This window comes from Brachyhypopomus gauderio, chromosome 13 (assembly GCF_052324685.1).
Source record: "Brachyhypopomus gauderio isolate BG-103 chromosome 13, BGAUD_0.2, whole genome shotgun sequence".
NCBI lineage: Eukaryota > Metazoa > Chordata > Actinopteri > Gymnotiformes > Hypopomidae > Brachyhypopomus > Brachyhypopomus gauderio.
This window is the reverse complement of record NC_135223.1, coordinates 20,974,232-20,997,081: the sequence shown is the minus strand read 5'-3', so window position 1 is coordinate 20,997,081 and position 22,850 is coordinate 20,974,232. Positions and strand designations below refer to the sequence as shown.

The 22,850-nt window shown below is 43.4% G+C and overlaps 2 protein-coding genes across 3 annotated transcripts; one reads left to right on the top strand and one right to left on the bottom strand.

Annotated features, from left to right (window-relative positions):
* Nucleotides 1-1,027: 1,027 nt before the first annotated feature.
* preb (prolactin regulatory element binding) lies at nucleotides 1,028-5,176 on the bottom strand. The gene is made up of 10 exons (XM_076971675.1): nucleotides 5,041-5,176; nucleotides 4,072-4,232; nucleotides 3,743-3,938; nucleotides 3,303-3,535; nucleotides 3,131-3,211; nucleotides 2,845-2,972; nucleotides 2,554-2,727; nucleotides 2,386-2,458; nucleotides 2,107-2,266; nucleotides 1,028-1,913 (listed from the first exon to the last, which is right to left on the bottom strand). Exons 2-10 carry the CDS (start codon nucleotides 4,204-4,206, stop codon nucleotides 1,819-1,821), a joined length of 1,275 nt encoding a protein of 424 aa, XP_076827790.1. The 5' UTR covers nucleotides 4,207-4,232; nucleotides 5,041-5,176; the 3' UTR covers nucleotides 1,028-1,818.
* Nucleotides 5,177-7,420: 2,244 nt separating this feature from the next.
* adcy3a (adenylate cyclase 3a) lies at nucleotides 7,421-22,796 on the top strand. Of its 2 annotated transcripts, XM_076971667.1 has the most exons (21): nucleotides 7,422-7,774; nucleotides 8,379-9,629; nucleotides 11,645-11,794; nucleotides 13,795-13,925; nucleotides 14,027-14,138; nucleotides 15,455-15,582; nucleotides 15,719-15,877; nucleotides 15,969-16,134; nucleotides 16,247-16,366; nucleotides 16,639-16,781; nucleotides 16,968-17,129; nucleotides 17,604-17,691; nucleotides 18,935-19,051; nucleotides 19,284-19,555; nucleotides 19,827-19,908; nucleotides 20,014-20,172; nucleotides 20,266-20,412; nucleotides 20,554-20,670; nucleotides 20,817-20,943; nucleotides 21,027-21,151; nucleotides 21,307-22,796. In XM_076971667.1, exons 2-21 carry the CDS (start codon nucleotides 8,955-8,957, stop codon nucleotides 21,487-21,489), a joined length of 3,363 nt encoding a protein of 1,120 aa, XP_076827782.1. In that variant the 5' UTR covers nucleotides 7,422-7,774; nucleotides 8,379-8,954; the 3' UTR covers nucleotides 21,490-22,796. The 2 variants fall into 2 exon arrangements, with proteins under 2 accessions (XP_076827783.1, XP_076827782.1); XM_076971668.1 differs by having other exon boundaries at nucleotides 7,421-9,629; nucleotides 16,250-16,366.
* The last annotated feature ends 54 nt before the right edge of the window (nucleotides 22,797-22,850 follow it).

Below are 22,850 nucleotides of genomic sequence, written 5' to 3'. Positions count from 1 at the left end.
CAAAAGCAAAGTGCTCAACTGAATGGAACAAATTAAGATTTGCAAAGGTAACAGTGTTCAGCCGAGTGCCGTAAAACACATCCAGCACTTTATACAGCATTGTCCACTCAACCGCCATACTGTAAATGGTGGTTTATTCATCAGGTTGGCTCCCTACACCGAGTCCTCACAAAGGGATTAACGGCCAGATTAGCTCTTATTGTCCTTTTCACTTCAACTGTAGAAAGAATGTGCTGAACTTATAGGGCCAAGGATGACAAACGTCAACGCTGTTCTCCAACCTAGAAAACCGAATGTCAAACTTACAAGGACTGTTTTTGTACAAGATAAAGCGGTGAGCTTTTGGAATTTTAGCAAAGGTGTCTGGGGTTGTTTGGAGGAGTTATTCAAATGATTCAGTCTAATTGGAGGAACAATGTTTCCTTTATCTGCCCTGAGTGAAAGCACAGTGAATGCTCTCCGCTTGTTAGGACAGACATGTTCAGTATGATTTCCTGCTGGGTCAGGAGTTCACTGAATTTTCACTGAAACATCTCATCAACATTCATCAGCTCCAACAGTCAAAACACAAACAAAGAAATGGGAATCTATATAAACCAAGTTTTTCAGATGTATTTACTCCAGTCCTGGTGGGCCATAGCACAAGCTGTGTGAAACGCTGTCAGTTCAAGAAGGTGACATTTTCCTTCAAAGGGTAGTCAGACACAACATGCTTCAGTGAAAGGCTACTGAGCCTGGCGAAAATATTTTCAAATGCTAGCTGGTGGACTTAAGAGGCTAATGCTTTTAGTATATGTTTATCTGTTATTCCTTCTGAACAGGCATTCGTTTTGTATGGTGCTGTATAGCTGACCTGTTCATTGTGACATTTAAGTGATATGCTCCTGTCCTCTAGCAGAAAAAATATCAAATAGGGCAAAAATGTACTGATCTCAAGCGGTTATCCCATAAACTGTTCACTATACTGCTAACTTGGGTAGAGACATTAATGATCTATTCAATGAAAATATGCAAGGACTAAGTAAAATTTGTTTTGTTTTTAATGCAATTCATTGTTTATTATTTCAATTTTGTCTCAATTATGACAATTCTAGAAAGATGTTTTAACCAAATGAGTTTTACATCCATTGTTGTGACTATGCTCAAGTAGAGCTCAATAATTCACTTGTTCTGCTTTAATTGAATGAAATAATAATGTAATTATAGTTACATTTATATGGTGTATTTGTATTATATTCCTTTAGAAACCTTAAATTGATCATGCATGTTCTTCTAGCTATGCAGGGGAAACCGAGAACACTTTTCCATCTGCTGGGTCACACAGCATTACACTGATAAAGCCACTTGAGACACAGTAAGAGAAAATGTTTTTATAAATCAATACATTTTCCCAGCTAAAAATATTGTCTTTTTGTCCCTCCATGTCCATTAGATTAACTCAACATTAGGGGCATTACACAGTGTCTGCTGGAATAACAGTGGACGTCCACGAGAGCAGAGTGACGATGTCCTTTCCTCCCCGTTCACTCTGGCAAACATGCGACATCAAGATGAACAGGACGTAAACAGCTCCATCATAGAGTACAACCCCCCGTTCTTCATCCATAAATACTTAGAGCACAAACATACGCTCGAGATGATCGTTCTCATGATAAATATCGGTGCTCCTATTTGTCAAATGTCAGAATTGTCCTTATTAGTGGAATCGTTCCATAGTGAAGCAGCCTGCGTTGTAGCCGTGTGTGCGTACACTGTGAACACGGAGCTGCTGATGAAGATACGTGTGGTGGTGAGAGAGTTTGGGCCCCCCCCCCCTGACTAAATGAACCCTGGGAAGAGATGCTGTAGCAGCATCATGACACCCAGCAACAACAGGCCACAGAGAAACAGCACCAGCCACACTGGAACAGATCCTAGACACAGCAGAGACAAGAACACATTCAACCCTCAGTGGCACTGCAGTGATCACAATTCAGTTTTTTCCAAAGAAACTCATTAACGACATTATCATTGCCTTGTACAATGATCTATATCTTATATAAATCATGAAAGTAGCCCACGCTGGTGTGAAGACGATCGTAAAACTTGCTGTATACGTATACTCACTCCGATTGGCCACCGCATGCAATTGACAGCGACTGTCCACAGCCACGCTTAACATGGCCACTTCGTTTCCTCCCTTGATGGGTTTACATTTGGGGGAATCGGGCAGGAAGGCCAGGTCTGTCACTACAATGCCATGAGATTCCTGTACATAGTAGAGCCTCTGCAGGACACCAGAGACAAGGGAGGAATTACTCCATTATCCAGAACTTTCTGATTAGATGACAGGATTATTAAAGGAATATATTACTAATGCCTAACGCAGCATGCATATGAATTTACCTGCAAGGAGAACGCAATGTAAATGGCCACTGATCCTGTAATCGTGCCAAGACCAAGGAATGTTCCAGAATCACTGTGTAAAATGTATAAAAAACGAGACGTTACAACAGATAACACAAAACTATATCAAAATGATCAATGAGTACAAGGTAAAAATTCAGACCCCACCTCACATTTAAACAGGATATTACTTCATTGCCACATGTTTTAGTGAGCAGGGGCAGGAAACTCCTTCCATCCCATTTGGTGAGGTAGCATGGCAGAGGCTTCCGCTCTCGTTTGTAGGGAATCTGGACTGTATACAGCCTTAAGACGTCCTTCTGATCCTCCACCTTGGCAAACCTAGAAATGAATTCCAAACTCAAACTATGTTTGTCTGGCAACAATAATCGCGAGCCCTTTTATTATTTCTCCGTACACGGTTGTATTTTGGGATGGACAAGGGTGAAAAGCCCTTACCGACATGACTGGTAGCGATACATCTTCTCTGTGATATGGGACATGTTTTCATGCCAACATAAACCCAGTGCCAGCTGATCACCACTCCACAAATTACACGCAAAATCTCGTCCTGCCGTCACGATGTGCTGAACAAAACAGATGCACAGTAGCCTGTTGTCTACTTTTCTACGTAGGACTCTTTATGCACCAAGTTACTGCAAAGTATGAAGATTATATTGGTATTCATGAAAGCCTCTCTATCTCTCCCTCCCTCTCTACCTGACATCTATTACCACATCAATACCTTGTTATCGGGGCTGATGTCCAAGTCTTCTATTTCATCCTTGTGAGCTTTGAAGTTCAACTTCTCCTTCAAGGAAGGATACTGAAAGAGACAAACAACTGATGTTAATATGCAGCTGCAAGCAAGTAATCAGCTGAAGTGACGCGGGGGGCCCTGCCTGAAGCACGCTCACCTCCCACGCCCTGACACAGCCGTCCGCCCCTCCCGTCAACAGCAGCTTCAGGTCAGAGCTGAAGCGCACGCACTTCTGCACCGGGTCCTGAGGGCTGAGGTCCGACTCCACCGCCCCAACGTCCTCCACCAACACCTGAAGGGAGTCGGCCCTCGTCTGCGACACATCACCACCCCTGCCACCATTCTGGCCCTTACCCCCTCGCCTCCTGGCTCCGCCCTGCTCCCCAGCACCTAAGTCAGCATGAAGAGACACGCCCAATGAGAGGAACGCTCCGCTTCACTGGCTAGCAAAACGAAGGCTTCCAGGAAGTAAACAACCGCACGGACGAGCAAGCAGGCGAGCAGCGTAAGAACAAGGCATGAAGGATCAGTTACGGAGCTCAGCGGTGTGCAGAGATCTGGCCTGCCATCTTGTGGAGAAAAGGATCCTCTACTTACCGCCCTTTGTGGCAGCCGGTCGCGACTCTCTGGGTGTGCGCTGTCTGAAGCGAATCAGACTGCAGGAGCCGTCTTGTCCTGCAGCGAGCACGTCTCCTCCCAGCGCCATGTTCATAGTGGCGCGGGTACCCGTGTCGTGGCAGTGCTGGAGAGTTGCGCCGTGCTGACTGCCAGCCAGCTCAAAACTCAGGAAGTGCTGGAGCCAACAAACAAAAGCACATCATTATCGCATAAAGAGTAAACATGCAATACTAGTTGAGACCGTATTTTTAAGTGCTTTAATCAATAATTCAACGAGGTAACCACTTATTATTAATCCAGACACTTACCACACCATTCTTAATTCCTGTCTTAGACGCTCCACCCCCTCCAGCAGTAATGATAAGTCCAGTTTTGGGATCAATTTTAACAGTGTAGAGAGGAAAGGGGGCCCGGTATAGTTCTGGAGCTTTCCGCTTGCCCATGGTGCCCCGTGTTTACTGGACTATCACTAAACACAATTGCAAATTCAATTCAGAGGTGCTCTTTTAAAAATGTAATTCAATTTAAATGCATTTTCATTACCCATATGTGCATATTAATATGCATGTTAATGTTACACGGCCTCAAGTGCAGTATGAGAAGCATAAGAGAATGAGTTTTTTTTAAAGAAATAATACTATAAGCATGATGAGAAGGCAATAAACTCAGGGTGGCAGTAACAGTAGAGCATTGTAGTGAGATATGTTGACAGTTCTGCAGTATGTCACAAGAGTTCATGGTGATTAGATCACCACTACTTAGCTACAAAACACAACTAGTTACGATAACAGCACTTAAATAACGTGATGGACAATCTTAATGGATGTTGTGAAGAACAAATGACTGGTCAGGACAACTTTGGACAGATAACCTTTTAATCGGGTTATCTGGCTACATCAGGTTACTAAGATCTCCACATTTTATTTCTCTACCCAACTAGCTTCTCCGTTCATCTATGTATCTACTGCTGGCATAACGATATGTCTGCTGACGTCCAAGGCTGTAAATGTTGTTTATTTCAGTTTAATCACTGCTAGCTAGCTGCTTGGCTAGAGCACTGGAGCACTGGAGCAAGCTAACTGGGTTAGCTAGTCAGCTAGCCCCCTAGCGAGAGTAAGCCGGCTCTGGCTGGATTCAAAACACACGCCTGGCGTTTCTACCTACATATTCTACCTCTGAACTACCGGGACTGCGTTTATTACACAAAATAATGTGAAAGTGCCGCTGTAAACTCAACACAACAGAGGAATAACGGCGACGTTTGCCGACTTCCTTACCTACACGTCAGCAACGAGCATCTCACGCACACGGCGCAACTACTTGTTACGCAGCCGCGACGTCAACCGTAATGTGTATAATACAAACGCACAGCAGAAAGTCCTATAGGGGGCAGGAAGTCCTATAGGGGGGCAGGAAGTCCTATAGGGGGGCAGGAAGTCCTATAGGAGGGTAGAAAGTCCTATAGGGGGACAGAAAGTCCTATTGGGGAATAGAAAATCCTATAGGGGGCAGAAAGTTTTATAGGGGGGTAGAAAGTCCTATAGGGGGCAGAAAGTTTTATAGGGGATAGAAAGTCCCATAGGGGGCAGAAAGTCCTATAGGGGGGGCAGAAAGTCCTATGGGGGGGTTCCGCGACTTACGACGCTGATCGCTAGTTTCACTGCATCATTCAGTGCACAATTATCATCTCTATAAATTACATTGTTTATTGTTATATAACATAATCAAATGCTCAAACAAAGCTACAGAATACCCAATATAAATATAATTGTTAGGTCTAAATGGAGCATAAGGTGATATGAAAACAGTGTATTTCATGTCATGCATTCCTTGTGTGTGACTGAAACTTCTCATTGAAACCTCTAATCCATTACAGCAGGATCTGAGCAATGTGGTGAGCTGTTAAAGAAAAAAGTCAGTGGGAAATAAGTACAGTTGAAAAAAACACATGTGAAAGTTTTGTAAACTGACCCTCATGGTACTTTTAACATCATGTTCTCCCAGAACTGGATGTCACCTAAGTCGATGTCACTACTCTTGCAGTGCCACTTCATGTCCCAATATCAAATTCACCGAAACATAATCAGTAGAACACTTATCAATGAACTGAGTCAAAGGGCAGACCTCCAGGCAGTTTTATCAGTGGTAAGACTTGCTTGGTTGTTAGTATTAGGTTGCGATGTCACATTCATGTCTGGATAAGCACGCTGTGTTGCTCAAAACGGCATGGGAAGAATGACACAATGTTAATGTGTTGGATTATGAAAACCAGCAGTCCAGCTATTGATTACTGGGTCATTACAGGTCTTCAGTGGAACAATCAATAACAGCCTCAGGTGGTGTCAATGGAAGCATCCGGCCTTGTAGATTGTGTGTGTGTGTGCATGTGTGTGTGTGTATGTGTGTGTGTGTGTGTGTGTGTGTGTGTGTGTGTGTGTGTGTGTGTGCATGGGTGTGTGTGTGTGTGTGTGTGTGTGTGTGTGTGTGTGTGTGTGTGTGTGTGTGTGTGTGTGTGTGCGCGCGTGCATGGGTGTGTGTGTGTGTGTGTGCGCGCGTGTGTGTGTGCATGGGTGTGTGTGTGGACATGTCTCATCTGTGTATACGTGTGTGAACGCATGTCTGCTTATGTTCATCAATGATAGTATAACATACAAATAAACAGAATATTGAAATTCACAGTTCTAACAACCTGAGATATGTCATTTGGTAAAGTCCTAGTAATAGTGGACATTTATTGCAATTCCTAGTGCAGTTTAATTTGCCTCATCTTCCTCTGCAGTGTTACTGTATGGAAACCAAATGGCCTAATATGCAGTGATCTTTGTTTAGTATGGATGCAGCACATCTTTGAAAATCAACTGTAAAGTCAGAACATTTGTTTCATATTCTTTAAATGTACTTTCATGTTACAATAGTTTTTTTCTCTTTTTGAATGATAAATGATGCAGAATAATTAGTTAAGTTATACAGGCCATCTGCTTTTTGCCCTGACCATCCTCCTCTGCATCACACTCTATCTCATCACATGGCTCTCTTTCTCTAAGATTAATAAAGTGGTCATTCCATCTATCTTGAGATAATTTTATTAGCTGCTTTTTGCTGATCTGCTGACCCTACCAACAGCTTCCTTCAGTGAGGTCAGCACTCTGGTTGTGACACACCCAATCCCTCTTTATATTTTAGTTTGGTCAATCCATTGTTTCACCATAACCACACTTTGTATAGTTTTAGTGTCAATGGATCACACCTGTCCAAACACCACTATTGTTCCTGCCACTTACTGGTGTGTGTGTGTGTGTGTGTGTGTGTGTGTGTGTGTGTGTGTGTGTGTGTGTGTGTGTGTGTGTGTGTGTGTGTGTGTGTGTGTGTGTGTGTGTGTGTGTGAGAGAGAGAGAGAGAGAGATATTACTGATTTTACTAAAGAGGATATCTGTATGCAATTGTAACAACATCTGGACTAAAATGTTAGCGTTGTTACAGCTGCCTGTATTTCATTAGGTTACATTCACCTGAACCGAATGTAAATGGGGTAATATGGCCTTCGTAACACTAATGGTCAACATAAGCCCAACGTCTCCAGCTGGTGATGAGTAAGCTGGCTTTAGGTCCTTGGTCATCTCCCCAAGTCTTGGAGACGCGTGTGAACAGGAGGGGGTGAGAGGGCCGGGCTTGAACATAGAAAGTGCGGGTCGAGAGGCAGAAAGGCAGGAAGGCGATCGGCGTTTCCATATCTAACCTAGGGTTTACAAATCAAGACATCCTTGATGTCGATCAGGGAGGAAATGAAGTCTGATCCACTATTCGCCCATTTTAGCGGCGAAATCAACGATGACTTTTATTGGTGAAAGTGGGAGCGCTTCCGAATAATGAGCATGGGCTGGATTTTCAAGGATCGGTTGTTGTGTCGTGTCTGTCCTGCGGAAGATTGGTACGCAGCATCTGGGATCTGTGCGATTCTTTAATGTAAGACGACAGCATCAGAAACGACATCGGTGCCAAGCGGAGTTACTGGTAACTGGAAACAGACCTTTTCTCATTTAGGCATGTTGCGCCGTGCAGCTCTCTCTAAATGCCACTGTGGCACAGGCTTCGTACAGCAAATTGAGGAAAGTGCTTTTTCTTCTATGTCTTATTATTGTTATTTTGCTCAGGTGAGCTACGTTTTCAGTCCCAGAGTGCAGCAAATGTAATGAGGACGGTTAGTAACTTAAGTGCGTTTTACACCAGCGGTCCCTAAGATGGCAATATGTATCCAAACTGTGCTAGATGACAGAAACTGTCCGTTTTAATCCGTGCCTACAGCAGTGTGCGTTAACGTTTCGAGGGAGACACGTTCTCCATCTGCGACGAGGGCGCAACATGTATTTCCTGTAACTGTCTTTTCCCACCGAGGACTGTGCAATATACATATAATGAAAAAACAAGATCACTGCAAACTGTGAATTTGCATTTCATTCTAAACTAAGAAGGTGTGGAATACATTAGACCATTACGTTTTAGTAAGCATTTTAAAGCATCACTTGTTTTTTTGTGTGTCTAATTTAATCTACACCGAGAAATGTGGTGTTAATTTATAATAATCTATTTTAAATGTGCTCATCGCTTCCTTCCTGAGTCCCATGTTCATTGTGCACGCGAGGGTTCACCATGGAAACCTGGAGCGCGCGATGGTGGCGACCTCGACTGGATCCTGGACAGGAGGCAGAGTGACAGATATGTAAACAGCAATGGTGACAGGGACAAATCTGTTTTAGCTGGCATTTCTGCCTGCGACCGAGCATTCTGTGGCCTTGCTGAGCCTGTTTTTTTGTGTGCACATTTCTGACAGCAAAGATGTGGGGCTGAGAGAATTTATTTGGGTACAGCACAGACACCTTTTTGTACAGGCACATTACAACTGCCAGTGTGTTGAACTTTAATTGTCATTACCGGGTTCATTCTTGGTGTCCATGTAGAATCAATTATATATCCAGTTCAGTGTTTTAAAAAGCAAGACATGACAATCAGAAGACCACATTAAATCCAGTCATCAGACGTTCCCCTCAGGTCGGAAGCTTGTTTGACACAGGAGTCAAGAGGGTACTAGACAAACAAGCACAATGTACTTTTAAAGATTCTGTTACATAAAGATTGGCAGGGACGACAATTCTATTTTTCCCCTTTTCTGCGAGTAATATCTCAGTTCCTCGTGATGCCTCGGAATCGGGCCTTCTCTGAGCCGGAGTACTCTGCAGAGTATTCAGCAGACTGCTCCGTCACGCTGCCGTCCGACCCGGGCCAAGCGGTTGGGCGCACGCACGAGGTGACCGTGCGCAGTTCGGGGTGCTGCCTGTGTCTTCCCCGCTTCATGCGCCTTACGTTTGCCCCGGAGTCCCTGGAGAACCTCTACCAGACCTACTTCCGCCGGCAGCGACACGAGACCCTGCTGGTGCTGGTGGTGTTCGCCGCCCTCTTCGACTGCTACGTGATCGTCATGTGCACTGTGGTCTACACCAGCGACAAGCTGGCCTCTGTGGCCGTGGCGTCCGTGGGCCTGGCCGCCAACGTCCTGCTCTACCTGCTGTGCCGATACGGCCTGCTCCCAGAGCGCGTCTCCCGGAGGCTGGTGCCCTATGCGCTGTGGGTGCTCATAGCGGCCCAGATCTTCTGCTACCTGGGACTGAACTTTGCCCACTACCACCAGCCCAGTGACACGGTGGGGTGGCAAGCCTTCTTCAGCTTCTCCTTCTTCTTGACGCTGCCGCTGCGCCTCACGCCCATCGTGCTCATCACGGCCGTGTCCTGTGGGGTTCACACCTTGGTGCTGGGGGTCACCATCGCTCAGCAGCAACAGGAAGACATCCAGGGAGCTGCACTTGGGAGACAGGTTAGGGGTCAGGGAAAGGGGAGGGGCTTGGTGGAGGTGGGGGGTGTGTGGGTCGGGGCTTAGGGCATGAATTGGGGCAGTAAATGTAACATTATTTGAGGTTGTGGAGAGATCTTGAAAGACATGGCATCAAAATTTGGTATTACTTTGGTATTTGGTTACTCTATTTTTCAGCTTCTTGGTCTGAAGTGTTGGTCTGCTGATTTGCATAGAGCTATTGTTTAAGGATTCTCATAAGGGAAAGTTACCCCTTTTCAAGCTTTGAGATACTAGGTGAGCATCAGGTATTAGCGTGTCAGGATATAAAGACTTCTAAAAGATTCTTGTTTCTTAAATTTCTTGTCATCCAGTCATCTCTTTCTCATCACATACACACCTCAAGGGGATTATGACCAAATACTGATTCAACTAGGGTGACAGCCCTTGAAAAATAAAAGCTTATGCTTTTTGTAATGGGGCTAAACACAAAGTCTCTAGAGAGACTGTTACACAATAGATTGTTTTTGAAGCCACAATGTTGTTGTTTAGCTTGACAGCATCACTAAATAATGGCAATTATGAGCATTCAGAGCAGGCAGTGGCCACTATGTTCTCAAACACCCTGTTCCTAGTAAATCAGTGGCCTCCTGAGATGTTTCTGTCCCAAATGTCCCAAACCATGTTGAAGATGGTGATGAAGGTGATCATGTTGAAACTGCCATTTACTTACTATTCCATTACATTTGTATTTGCTAAACTTGTGTCAAAGTTCATACACAGTTCAGTAAAAATACATGTAATATGTTAAACTACTGTATGAAACAATAAGTCACTGTCTACGAAGCACTGGAGAAGCATCTCCAAGATGTAGTTAGCTAACCTACAAGGTGGCCCCTGTATGAAGTAATTCATTTAATGAAACGCTTCCACTGATCGTTGTAAAGCTTTGAAACTTCAATAATCAATAGTCAATGATTCATTATAAATTCATTTTTTATTCATTTATTAATTAATATCGGAATGACTGACAGTTGCTAACCTGTACACAGGAGCCATTTGCTGTTATGTGCACAATACATGTGCAAAACATTGATAATCAGAAATAATCAGATCTAGACGCACAATTGTAGAGTACAGTAGAATTGTTGTGCCCATAAAATCAAATAAATGTTACAGTATCATCATAATCTAAAACAGCCAAGACTTTACAAAAGCCTGCAAACATGAATAAAATAAATGAAAAAAATGAAAATGCATAAATAAGATGATAGATTAAACTTTATGGTCATTGTTCAGTATACATACAGGCAGCAAAATGCGATTAGCATCAACCAGAAGTGTGAAATAGTAGAATAGTTCAACAATTGTCAGTAGGGCAAATTGTACATTATGAGGAGTGCAAATTGCCTTATGCAATACTGAACAGTCAAGAATTAAGTACAGTATATCACTATGTAGTCTAGGTATTTGGTTAGATTTGGGTAGTGCTGAGGTGTCAGAGGGGGCCAGACAGACAGACAGGTGGTTGCTGGTTTCTCAGGGTCCTAACTCAGCAGGTTTTTGAGACGTGGTGCACAAAGCTGGAGAACAGAATGCAGTGTGAGAGTCGTGAGATTACGTTTCCTGCATTAATCTACCAACAGATTACAACAAACCGCAAGAGAAATTTCAGTTTTTCATTTTAGAGTCGGTGAAAGTGATTATGAAGTCAGAAATGTTCTGCAGACCTTATTCATTGACCTTATTAATTAATGAACCAGAATGCAAATGCTTTGGATTTCATTGTAAAAAATAGTTTAAATATAATATACTGATGAAAAAATGTTTCATCAGGTTATTTTCTGTATAGGGTTCCCAGAACCTCCACTTCACATTATAGCAATCAAAATGATAGAACCATAAAATCACTTTGTTAAATAGCTACAAGGCAGATATTTTAATAATATAATATGTATTCTTCCAATAAAGTATGTATTCACTTATACAACTAAGAGATATGTTATCCATAGGTAACTATATTGACCTCTTTTCTTTAGCTCCTGGCCAACATGTTGATCTACCTATGTGCCATCACAGTGGGGGTCATGTCGTACTACATGGCCGACCGCAAACACCGCAAGGCCTTTCTGGAGGCTAGACAGTCCCTGGAAGTCAAGCTGAATCTAGAGGAACAGAGTCAGCAGCAGGTCAGTGCGAGGAGCACGAGGACTTTCAGAACGTTTGCTCCATACATGTTTGAATCTCAGTGTTGTTGTTGTTTTTTTTAAGAGTCATGTCTGGTCATATGTTGGTGCAATTAATATAATCTGTTCAGTTTGTGTGCGTTTCTACCTCGATTGAGGGGCAGTTGAAGCTGTGGTAATCTTTTGACGAGTCACTCTGAATCTTCACGTTGGTTGAGAAGTCTTGAGACCATATTAATTTTTTACTATAAAATTATGAAGAAGGTGATGCTGCATATATGCTACAGATCTCTGTGGTCTCTGCTGCACGGTGGAGTTGTGCAGGCTTCTTATGTTTCTACTCCTCTTTCTGTCAGTCTTTTTTACATGTCCTTTGGTGCATTCTGCTGAATATGGGCCAAACCATTTTCCTCTGTCCTTTGGTGCATTCTGCGGAATATGGGCCAAACCATTACCCTCTGTCCTTTGTACCACTTTGTTGTACCATATGAGTCACTGGGAGCAACAAGTTGGCCCCCATTCAGAAGCTGCAATATTTATTCATTTCAGTCCAAGTGCAGCGAAGAAACCCTGAATGTTTAGAATTCACACGAAGACGAAGAGAGTCAAAAGGGATTTCAAGCCATTTAGTTGCCTTACACAGTGCCTGACTGATAATAGTTCCTGTCAGGGTAATTGCTCTGTGTGCAGTGTGTAGGCTGAGTGTTGTTGGTTGTCAAGAGTGACTGACAGGACCGATGGGTCATCGGAGAGCACTGTGCACTCAGTGTGATGTGCAGTTCACATGGTCCTGAGCAAACGGTCTGGCATAAGTGTTGAAACCTGTTGGGCAAAGTGAGTCTTCCATGTCACGTTAGAGGTAGAGCGTGTGTTAGCTAACCATGAGTCATGTGGTCTCATGTCTGTTCTGGGGTTGCGACTGTATGCTCTGTGTGTGTATATGTCTATGTGCGCAATCTGTTATGGCCGCACATTTGTGTGTGTGTGTGTGTGTTTACAGAGTCAGCAGTCAATTTCTCTCTCTTTCTGGTCTCACAGCTGTGGCCATTGGGCATTCTTGATTGCTGCTATATATGGAGCAGACGGTTGGTGTTGCAGGAGAAGGGGGCAGAGAGGGTAGGAGGAGATAAGGAAGGGGTAGGAGATCAGAACGGTATGCAGAACTGGGAGCTGAGGAGTATCTGTATGCATGCGTGTGTGTTAGTGTGTGAATGCGCATGTATGTATGAGTGAGGGAGGGAGAGAGAGAGAGTGAGAGAGAGTGAGTGAGAGAGTGAGTGAGAGAAAGCAAAAGGACTGATAACAGGAGAAACTCCCTGAATACTAATAGAGAAACAAGGGCTGCTGGGAGACAGGGCTGCCAGCCAATCAAAAAGCATCCGGCTGCTGCAGGTTACCATGGTGACCAGCCTCCTGAGACGATGTCAGCTGTAATCACACTGTGGACTGTCTCTTCTTGATTTTTTCCACCTTTTATTACCCTTTTATGGTCACACTTTTAGTTGAATATACAAACCTGTAATGAAGTCCACCCCCCTCCTGGGAGTGAGAGTATCGGGGTGTGTGTGCTGAGGAAGCAGGAGGGTCCTGATTGCCATTTGTATGGCATATTATGATAATTCCTCTAGTTAGGACTTTGCAGCTTAGAGAGTCGTTGCAGACCGAATGCCATCTTTAATACTGCTGTGTATGATACATGTATGTATGCTTATGCTAAAAATACTTTTCTGGCTTGGAATGGACATTCTATTAGAGAGCCACTAAAGATAAACAAAGGAAACATTAATTATTTCCACCGTCAGAATCTGTGAGATAAATTTTTTCCATGCTATTCAAGACATTTACTCATGATCTATCTCTAAAATTGTATGTGTAAATGCAATAACTTTACTGTCATGCTTTAATCTACATAGCTTCGATTTATACTTTATGGCTCTGTGTCATGCACAAATCACTGACATTCTTCAATCACCTTCTCCGCACCGGTATTCACTTGTGCTCAGGAGCGCCTCCTGCTGTCCATACTGCCCAAGCACATAGCAGATGAAATGCTGCAGGACATGAAGAAGGAGGCCAGTCAGAAAGAGATGCAGCAGTTCAACACCATGTACATGTACCGGCATGAGAACGTCAGGTCAGTGCGGCGCCTCGACAAAACAAAAACAGCAACAAAAACACCTGCTGAAGGTGAACCGTGTGTCCACGCTGGAGTTTGATGACGTTTTTCTGCTGCAGCATCCTGTTTGCGGACATCGTGGGCTTCACCCAGCTCTCCTCGTCCTGCAGCGCACAGGAGCTGGTCAAGCTGCTCAACGAGCTCTTCGCCCGCTTTGACAAGCTGGCTGCTGTGAGTGCCTGTCCACCATTACTCTTAATGTGTACTGTATCTGTCCACCATTACTCTAACGTCTACTGTATCTGTCCACCATTACTCTAACGTCTACTGTATCTGTCCACCATTACTCTAACGTCTACTGTATCTGTCCCCCATTACTCTAACGTGTACTGTATCTGTCCACCATTACTCTAACGTCTACTGTATCTGTCCCCCATTACTCTAACGTGTACTGTATCTGTCCACCATTACTCTAACGTCTACTGTATCTGTCCACATTACTGTTAACGTCTACTGTATCTGTCCACCATTACTCTAACGTCTACTGTATCTGTCCACCATTACTCTTAACACGTGTACTGTATCTGTCCACCATTACTCTTAACACGTCTACTGTATCTGTCCACCATTACTGTAACACGTACTGTGTCTGTCCACCATTACTCTAACGTCTACTGTATCTGTCCACATTACTGTTAACGTCTACTGTATCTGTCCACATTACTCTAACGTCTACTGTATCTGTCCACCATTACTATTAACACGTGTACTGTATCTGTCCACCATTACTCTAACGTGTACTGTGTCTGTCCACCATTACTCTAACGTCTACTGTGTCTGTCCCCATTACTCTAACGTGTACTGTATCTGTCCACCATTACTCTAACGTCTACTGTATCTGTCCACCATTACTCTAACGTCTACTGTATCTGTCCACCATTACTCTAACGTCTAGTGTATCTGTCCACCATTACTCTAACGTCTACTGTATCTGTCCACCATTACTCTTAACACGTCTACTGTATCTGTCCACCATTACTGTAACACGTACTGTGTCTGTCCACCATTACTCTAACGTCTACTGTATCTGTCCACCATTACTCTTAACACGTCTACTGTATCTGTCCACCATTACTGTAACACGTCTACTGTATCTGTCCACCATTACTCTAACGTCTACTGTATCTGTCCACATTACTGTTAACGTCTACTGTATCTGTCCACATTACTCTAACGTCTACTGTATCTGTCCACCATTACTATTAACACGTGTATTGTATCTGTCCACCATTACTCTAACGTGTACTGTGTCTGTCCACCATTACTCTAACGTCTCCTGTATCTGTCCACATTACTGTTAACCTCTACTGTATTTCTGTCCACCATTACTCTAACGTGTACTGTATCTGTCCACTATTACTCAACATGCACAGTGCCTGTCTGCCATTACTCTCACAAAAACAGATAAGGGCTGTGGTGTACAAACTGCTTACATGTCCACATTTTCAGAGCATAATTCATCCTGGTGTGTTCCTCTCACTTTCCAGAAAAACCACCAGCTGAGGATAAAGATCCTTGGGGATTGTTACTACTGTATCTGTGGCCTTCCAGACTACCGAGAGGACCATGCAGCCTGCTCCATCATGATGGGCTTGGCCATGGTGGAGGCTATTTCGTAAGCGACACGCAGTCCTACACTTAACCCACTACAGTCACATATGTAGCAGTTGCCAGTCTGTCTTATGATGCCACATGGTTTGATGTCTGCTCGTATCTATTCACGTGGGGTTTATGTGCATCTGTTGTTTCAGCTACGTCCGAGAAAAGACCCAGACAGATGTGGACATGCGTGTGGGGGTGCACTCCGGAACCGTTCTGGGGGGAGTATTGGGACAGAAGCGCTGGCAGTATGATGTGTGGTCCACAGATGTGACTGTAGCTAACAAAATGGAGGCTGGAGGCATACCCGGGTGAGTCTGTGACCCTGCGAGGCTGCTCACTGCTTATTATGTGCTTCCCGTTGTTGACATGTGGGCGTGTCCTGTCCTCTGTGGGTGGTAGGAGAGTGCACATTTCACAAAGCACACTGGAGTGTCTTCATGGTGAATTTGATGTGGAGCCAGGGCACGGAGGCGATCGCTGTGAATACCTGAAGGAGAGGGGCATTGAGACTTATTTGGTTGTTGTTCCCAAGGGCCCTGTAAGCAAAAATGCCATCAATGGAGTAGTGAGTGTTGCTTTCGTTTTACAGTTCAGCTTGTCTTATCTTAGCCACACCCCCCTCTCCCCAATCAAACTCTGGTTTGCTTGTACACTTTCCTCCCATTGGTTTCAACCAGAAGCTCTCGATGACTTCGTCCAATGGAAACTCACCCCTGTTGATAAACACCACAGAGTGCAACGGCAGTGTGCACACTGGCTGTACCACACCGGAGGAACCCGAGGAGCTGGACACCCGGGTACTTGCCCCGCCTTTCAGTAATCACCCCCCCCCCCCCCCCCCCCCCCCCCCCCTCACGTAAATGTAATGTTTAGATTAGATTACAGTTAGTGTAAACTTAGGTCCTGCTTGTGGCCAGACTCTGCAACACAGGTAAATCTATTTCATATCTGTGCAAAATTGTTGCAGATTTATTGTCACACGTAAATGATATATGCCTGTGTTTGGGAAAAGCGCTGGTTTTAGTGTGATGGATTATAAATGGTCAGTCTTGTGTATGTGTGAGTTCAGGTGGTGAATCCCTCCTTCCCCAACCCCCGGCGACGGCTGCGATTGAGAGATCTGGCCGAGAGGGTGATCGATGCACAGGAAAATGAGCAGGAGCTGAATAAACTGCTAAATGAGGCACTGCTGGAGAGAGAGACGGTGCAGGCGTAAGTGTGTGTGTGTGTGTGTGTGTGTGTGTGTGTGTGTGTTATGGATCATACATGACTGCATGACATGATTGTCAGTTTCAACCTTTGCGTGGCTAATCACATAATTAATAATGGCATAGAGATGTAGAGGCTTGTTACTGTGGCACTGACACCTTTGGCCATGTGTGCACGTGTTTGTCTCAGATTAAAGGGAAAGTACACAAACCGCCTGTCTCTGCGCTTTGTGGACCCAGAGCTGGAGATCCGCTTCTCAGTGGAGAAGGAGAAACAGAGCGGGGCGGCCTTCAGCTGCTCCTGTGTGGTGCTGCTCTTCACTGCCGTCATCCAGGCACTTATAGACCCATGGTGAGTCACACACACACACACACACACACACATTCACACACTTGAGTACGCACACTTCCACTCCTTCCTCCGCTGACCGCATGGTCACATGATTTCATTAAACGATCTGCTTTTTCACGCTTTATATATCCATGAGAAATATAAACCATCCTGATAGTTGTGACAGGTTTTTGCCCACAGTTCTTTGGATCGTGTTCTGAATGTAACATTTGGATTCTCACAGAGGGATGATTATTTTATGAGTGCCATGTCCTATCTCTGATACTGGGCTGAGGTTGGATGATATACTGGAGCAGGGCAGGAAGACGTGTTTGTCTGCAACACTGCAGTCAGCCCATCCATCCCCTCCCAGTTGCTGTTGTTGTTTGTTTATTTATGTCGTCCATACAGACCCCCTCTCTTTTGTGCCCCCTCCCCCTTCCCCTTTTCCCATGCTAACTGCATCTGAATGTCACTTTGATCCTGTTCTGACAGGATGATCGCTAACTACGCGACTCTAGCTGTGGGGGAAGTCTTGTTGCTCATTCTCACCATCTGCTCCCTGGCGGCCATTTTCCCACGGGTGAGTGACCCTTCCTGTCACCTCCCTTAGCCGAGCACACACACACACACACACACACACACACACACACACCAGTCAAGAGCTCATGGGGTCTGGAGAGCTTCGGAAGGGGTGATGTGATGTGTTTTCATCTCAGTTATGTTATTTTGGGGCACACTGAGACTACTTTTGCTGTATCAACACACAGATGGGTCTGTCTAATGTTGACACATGTACTACTTAAGTGTACTGATGAGATAATATTAATGTAGAGGACAACAGATCTTGTGTCTTTAGTACTGCTATTCAAACATGCTGTAATGCTTAATGTTTAAACAATCTTACATAATTTGTTAAGTCAGCACATTTCCAACCCACTAATATATGTATGCAGTACATTGACTGGTAGTGAAACCAAATTTTGCCTGAAGGTATTATAATGTCCAGTGGAAACAGGAGATGGGGAGGGTTCGAAAGAATAAGAGAAAAAGACTCCGCACCACATACCAATAAAATGGAAATACAGTGGGTTTCTAAGATCTCTACACAGTTTGCTGTCCATGCCCGGAGGGTACACTTTGCTGTCAGAACAAAGCGGTAACTCTGACATTTGGACATGGATTCGGGGGGAGATTGGTGACTTTCCAAGCCAACTTGTCCAATGGGCAGAAAAATGAACATTCTTTAGGCTGGTATTTATTTACTTATGTTAACATTGTTCATAAACAATGTATTAAATACCATCTTGTACTGATTCACAAGAATGTGTACTGATTCACAAGAATGTGTCTTTAATTCTATGTGTATTCTATGTCTATGGTATTCCTGCACTTAATTCACCTTTTAAAAAGAGGGGAAACCAGTATGTGTATAATAGTTACAATAGGTCACAAAAATTTTTTTCTTCATATTTTGGCCAATAAAAAAAATATATACCCATATTATATATTACACACATCCTCCTGAATTAAGCTCTGATCACTGTTAAATTACATCATATTGTGGATGACAACACTCACAGTAAAAGATGATATACTGTCAGACGGTACAGCTATAAATCAAATGAATAAAGAAGCGAATTTCCCCTTGAGTGGCACAAGGACACAGAACATAATTAGAACACTGTCACTTTAATTAGACTTCAACCATCAGCTAACAGCTACAGTACATGTTCAACGTATTCCAGTGTCCTGGAGTCTGATATTTCTGTCTTTTGTGTGTGTTAAAAATCCTTGTGTATGTGAAATTCTATTTTTTTTTGTAGGTGTTTCCTAAAAGACTGGTGTCGTTCTCTACGTGGATTGATCACACTCGCTGGGCTCGCAACACATGGGCCATGGCTGCCATTTTCATCCTTACACTGGCAGATATAATAGACATGGTGAGACTCTTGAGTGTCTTTGGGCACACTGATTCTGCTGAGATTTAGACTAATTCTGCTGAGATTTTTTTTATCTGTGTCCTGAATATTAAAATATGATAAGTTAGACACCAGTGCAGGTAATTACCCATTATTTTAACTCTTACTGGCATTAAGCACTGGTATAAAGCTATTGGCTAAAAATCTGTGATTTAACACATGCACTCTAACACGTGGTTTGTCACTCTCGTAGTTGAGCTGTCGGCTAGCCCCGCCCCTTGATTCAAACCCTGTGGAGGAAGCTTCTCCAGCCCCGGCTGGGCAGGGGGGCTGCGTGGAGAACCCTAAATACTACAGTTATGTCGCCGTGCTAGCACTGATAGCCACTACTATGCTGGTGCAAGTCAGCCACATGGTGAAGCTAACCCTCATGCTGTTGATCACACTGGCCACGGGCGTGGTTAACATCTACAGCTGGAGAAACATCTTTGACCAGTATGATCTATCCCGCTATGAGGAATACAGGTGGGCACTGATATAAGGTTTGTGAACTGGTATTGCAGTTTTGACCCACCAATACTGATTTCAAGTAGGCCAGTGTTCTTTCATATGAAATCAAGGTGCCACCCCTGTGTTTTTAATATGCATCAAAACATATCACAATCTCAGAGTATAACAATGTAATTTATAATATGGTGTTCTTCTCTAAATATACTGTCTTAAGTGGATGATTCTGTAATCAATTAATCCAGGACTGAACTATGACAAAGCATTTGATGGTTTTCTGTTTACACAGAGTATACCTTGTACCCTCCAAGTATTCTGTGACTGTGATGATCTTCATTATGATGGTCAGCTTCTACTACTTTGCCCGACACGTATGTGACCACCGAGATTCCCCACCCATCATCACCTCTGGCGTTTTATTTCTGCTTTATTACACGTGTCTCTTTTATGTTTACTTCTGTCTCTGTCTTCTTCAGGTGGAAAAACTGGCCCGGACGCTCTTTCTGTGGAAAATCGAGGTTCATGAGCAGAAGGAGAAGGTGTATGAGATGCGACGCTGGAATGAAGCCCTGGTCACCAACATGCTCCCGGAGCACGTCGCCCGTCACTTCCTGGGCTCTAAGAAGAGGGACGAAGTGAGAGATCCTTTCTGGCACCTCCTGGATGTGAGGAGCTCAGTTGTAAAAACAGCACAGTCTTTACATACAACGTGTTTTTATCCCTAACAGGAGCTATACAGCCAATCCTATGATGAGATTGGAGTCATGTTTGCCTCTATTCCTAATTTCTCTGACTTCTACACTGAGGAGAGCATCAACAATGGGGGCATAGAGTGCTTGAGGTTCCTTAATGAAATTATCTCTGACTTTGATAGTGTAAGTAATATGATTATTTTCAAATGACCTATCAGTGTCTCTGCATGCATTTACATTTGACAGAACTATGATGCTGAAGACACGAAGAATAAGACTGAATGGCTGTCTTCTCATTTCTGTCTTCTCATGTGTCCTTTATAGCTCCTGGATGAATCTCAGTTTCGTTTTATCACCAAGATTAAGACCATTGGCAGCACTTACATGGCAGCATCGGGAGTCACTCCTGACATTAGCACTAATGGCTATGTCTGCATGAAAGTAAGAGAGTAACAACAGTGTTATTACACCAGAGTGCACTTATGATGATGATGATGATGATGATGATGATGACACTTGGTACTGATGTCACAGATGATGAAGCTAATGTCCATCAAAAGACCTGACATCTTTTTGCTGCCCAACAGAGAGAAGATCTGTCCGATAGGGAGCGTTGGCAGCACCTGGCAGATCTGGCCGATTTTGCTCTGGCCATGAAAGTTACTCTCATGAACATCAACTACCAGTCTTTTAACAATTTCATGCTTCGCATTGGTAAGTGGACAGACAGCCTTTTAGGGTGTGCAATATAACTGAGGCAGAATATACAGACATTGCCGTATGTCTTTTCCCTGTAGGCCTGAACAAAGGAGCAGTTCTGGCTGGGGTGATAGGGGCGCGAAAGCCTCATTTTGACATCTGGGGGAACACTGTAAATGTGGCCAGTCGCATGGAGTCTACGGGGGTCATGGGGAATATACAGGTGAACAGCGCTTGCTTTTGAAAAAAAATCTTTTGAAAAATGTTGGCATGATCAGCTGTAGAGCTGTTGCAAATATATTGTGAATGGAAACGAAAATTATTTGTATTAATTCTTATTAGAATTTCAGTAACATTAGTAATGCCTATTGCCCTCAGGTGGTGGAAGATTGCTATAGCATCCTGAAGGACTATGGCTTCCGTTTTGTAAGGAGGGGACCCATTTTTGTAAAGGGCAAAGGAGAATTGCTCACCTATTTCCTGAAAGGACGGGAAAAACAGGGTTCTTTCATCAACGGCTCCTCCGTCACCCTGCCTCACCAGGTGGTAGACAGTTCTTGACCAACATGCGTATTAAAGCCACACTCATTTGGCATTCATTTAACTCCATCATTCTCATGCACTATTCACACAAAACTAAGACCTCCTAAAGCAAATTTATTTGTGTTACAAACTGAGACGTAGAGGTAGACCTCAGAAATGGTGTGAAAAATGTGATTCCTTTTGGTTACACTGGAGAAATACAGGGTCATGCTGAATTTGGACCTTTTTGATTAACGAGTAATTGAATTAATAGGTAAATGAAAGAATGAGTGAGTGAGTGAATGGTGAATGAATGAATGTTCAAAAATCTTTATGCTCAATCAGTAAATATTATTTAAGAGTACTCTTGTGATCAAGCCAATCACGCATAGTACTTACAGTGGATATAAATACAGCATTGAATATTACACACTTCAATGCTTTTGAAATTGAGACTTATATGGCGAGTCTGTAAGTATCAGACATTCTGTTGAAAGTCTATAGTTTATTTAAATGTTTTAGGGAATTGAGGAGTACATTTTAAAATGTGGATGAGAAAACTCACTGATAGCGGGGCTGCTATCATGTGTGCAGATGCATGCATGTAAAGGTGTGTATGCGTCCTCAACTTCCGTGTATCCCTATTTTTCTGTGATTTTGAACTTCACGGCCATTTCCAACCTACCTGCATTTTTCTACCCAAATAAAAAGGTTTTTTTTTCATGTGCCATCTAAAAGTGCCACATCCTCATTCTGTGTCCTGTATGGATGCCACCCTGGGGTGTCTGACATGTCACTGTGAGCAGGTTAAATGCAAGTGTCTGTGTACAGTATACATGCACTCCATTGAAGTGCATCTAGGTTAAAGACTTTTTGGCAGTATTGGAAGAATGGGTGTTTCTTAGCTCAAATTTCATTCCCCCTAAAGTTTTTCCTAAAAGATTAGGTGAATGTGCAATAGTTTATTCTTTTACGATGCTCTGTTCTCCAATACCCTTTGCAAAAACATTATTCTGCCTGTAAGTCATATTTTTATATTATGATTGTATATGTTTCATTTTAGCTACAGAGTATTGTGTAGTGTGAGCAGATATAGCACTGGAGTGGTGGGGCTGACACCTCTCACAGTTCCTTCTGTTAATTTACTGCAGATGTCAGGGATATTGTATGAAAAAACCACACTCAGCATTGCAATTGTTGTTTCTGAATCCCCATATGTTGTAATGGATTATGAAGGAACAGTACAGGAATTGGTCTTTATAGACTGATGAAGAATTTTACTGACATTTGATTTGTATTTTTGAAATATCCTTAGACATGGAATAAAATGGCACTTTGAATGAACAGTAGATGTCTCCTGGTTGTAACCTCTTTGTAATGTTATCCAGAATTGTTACGTA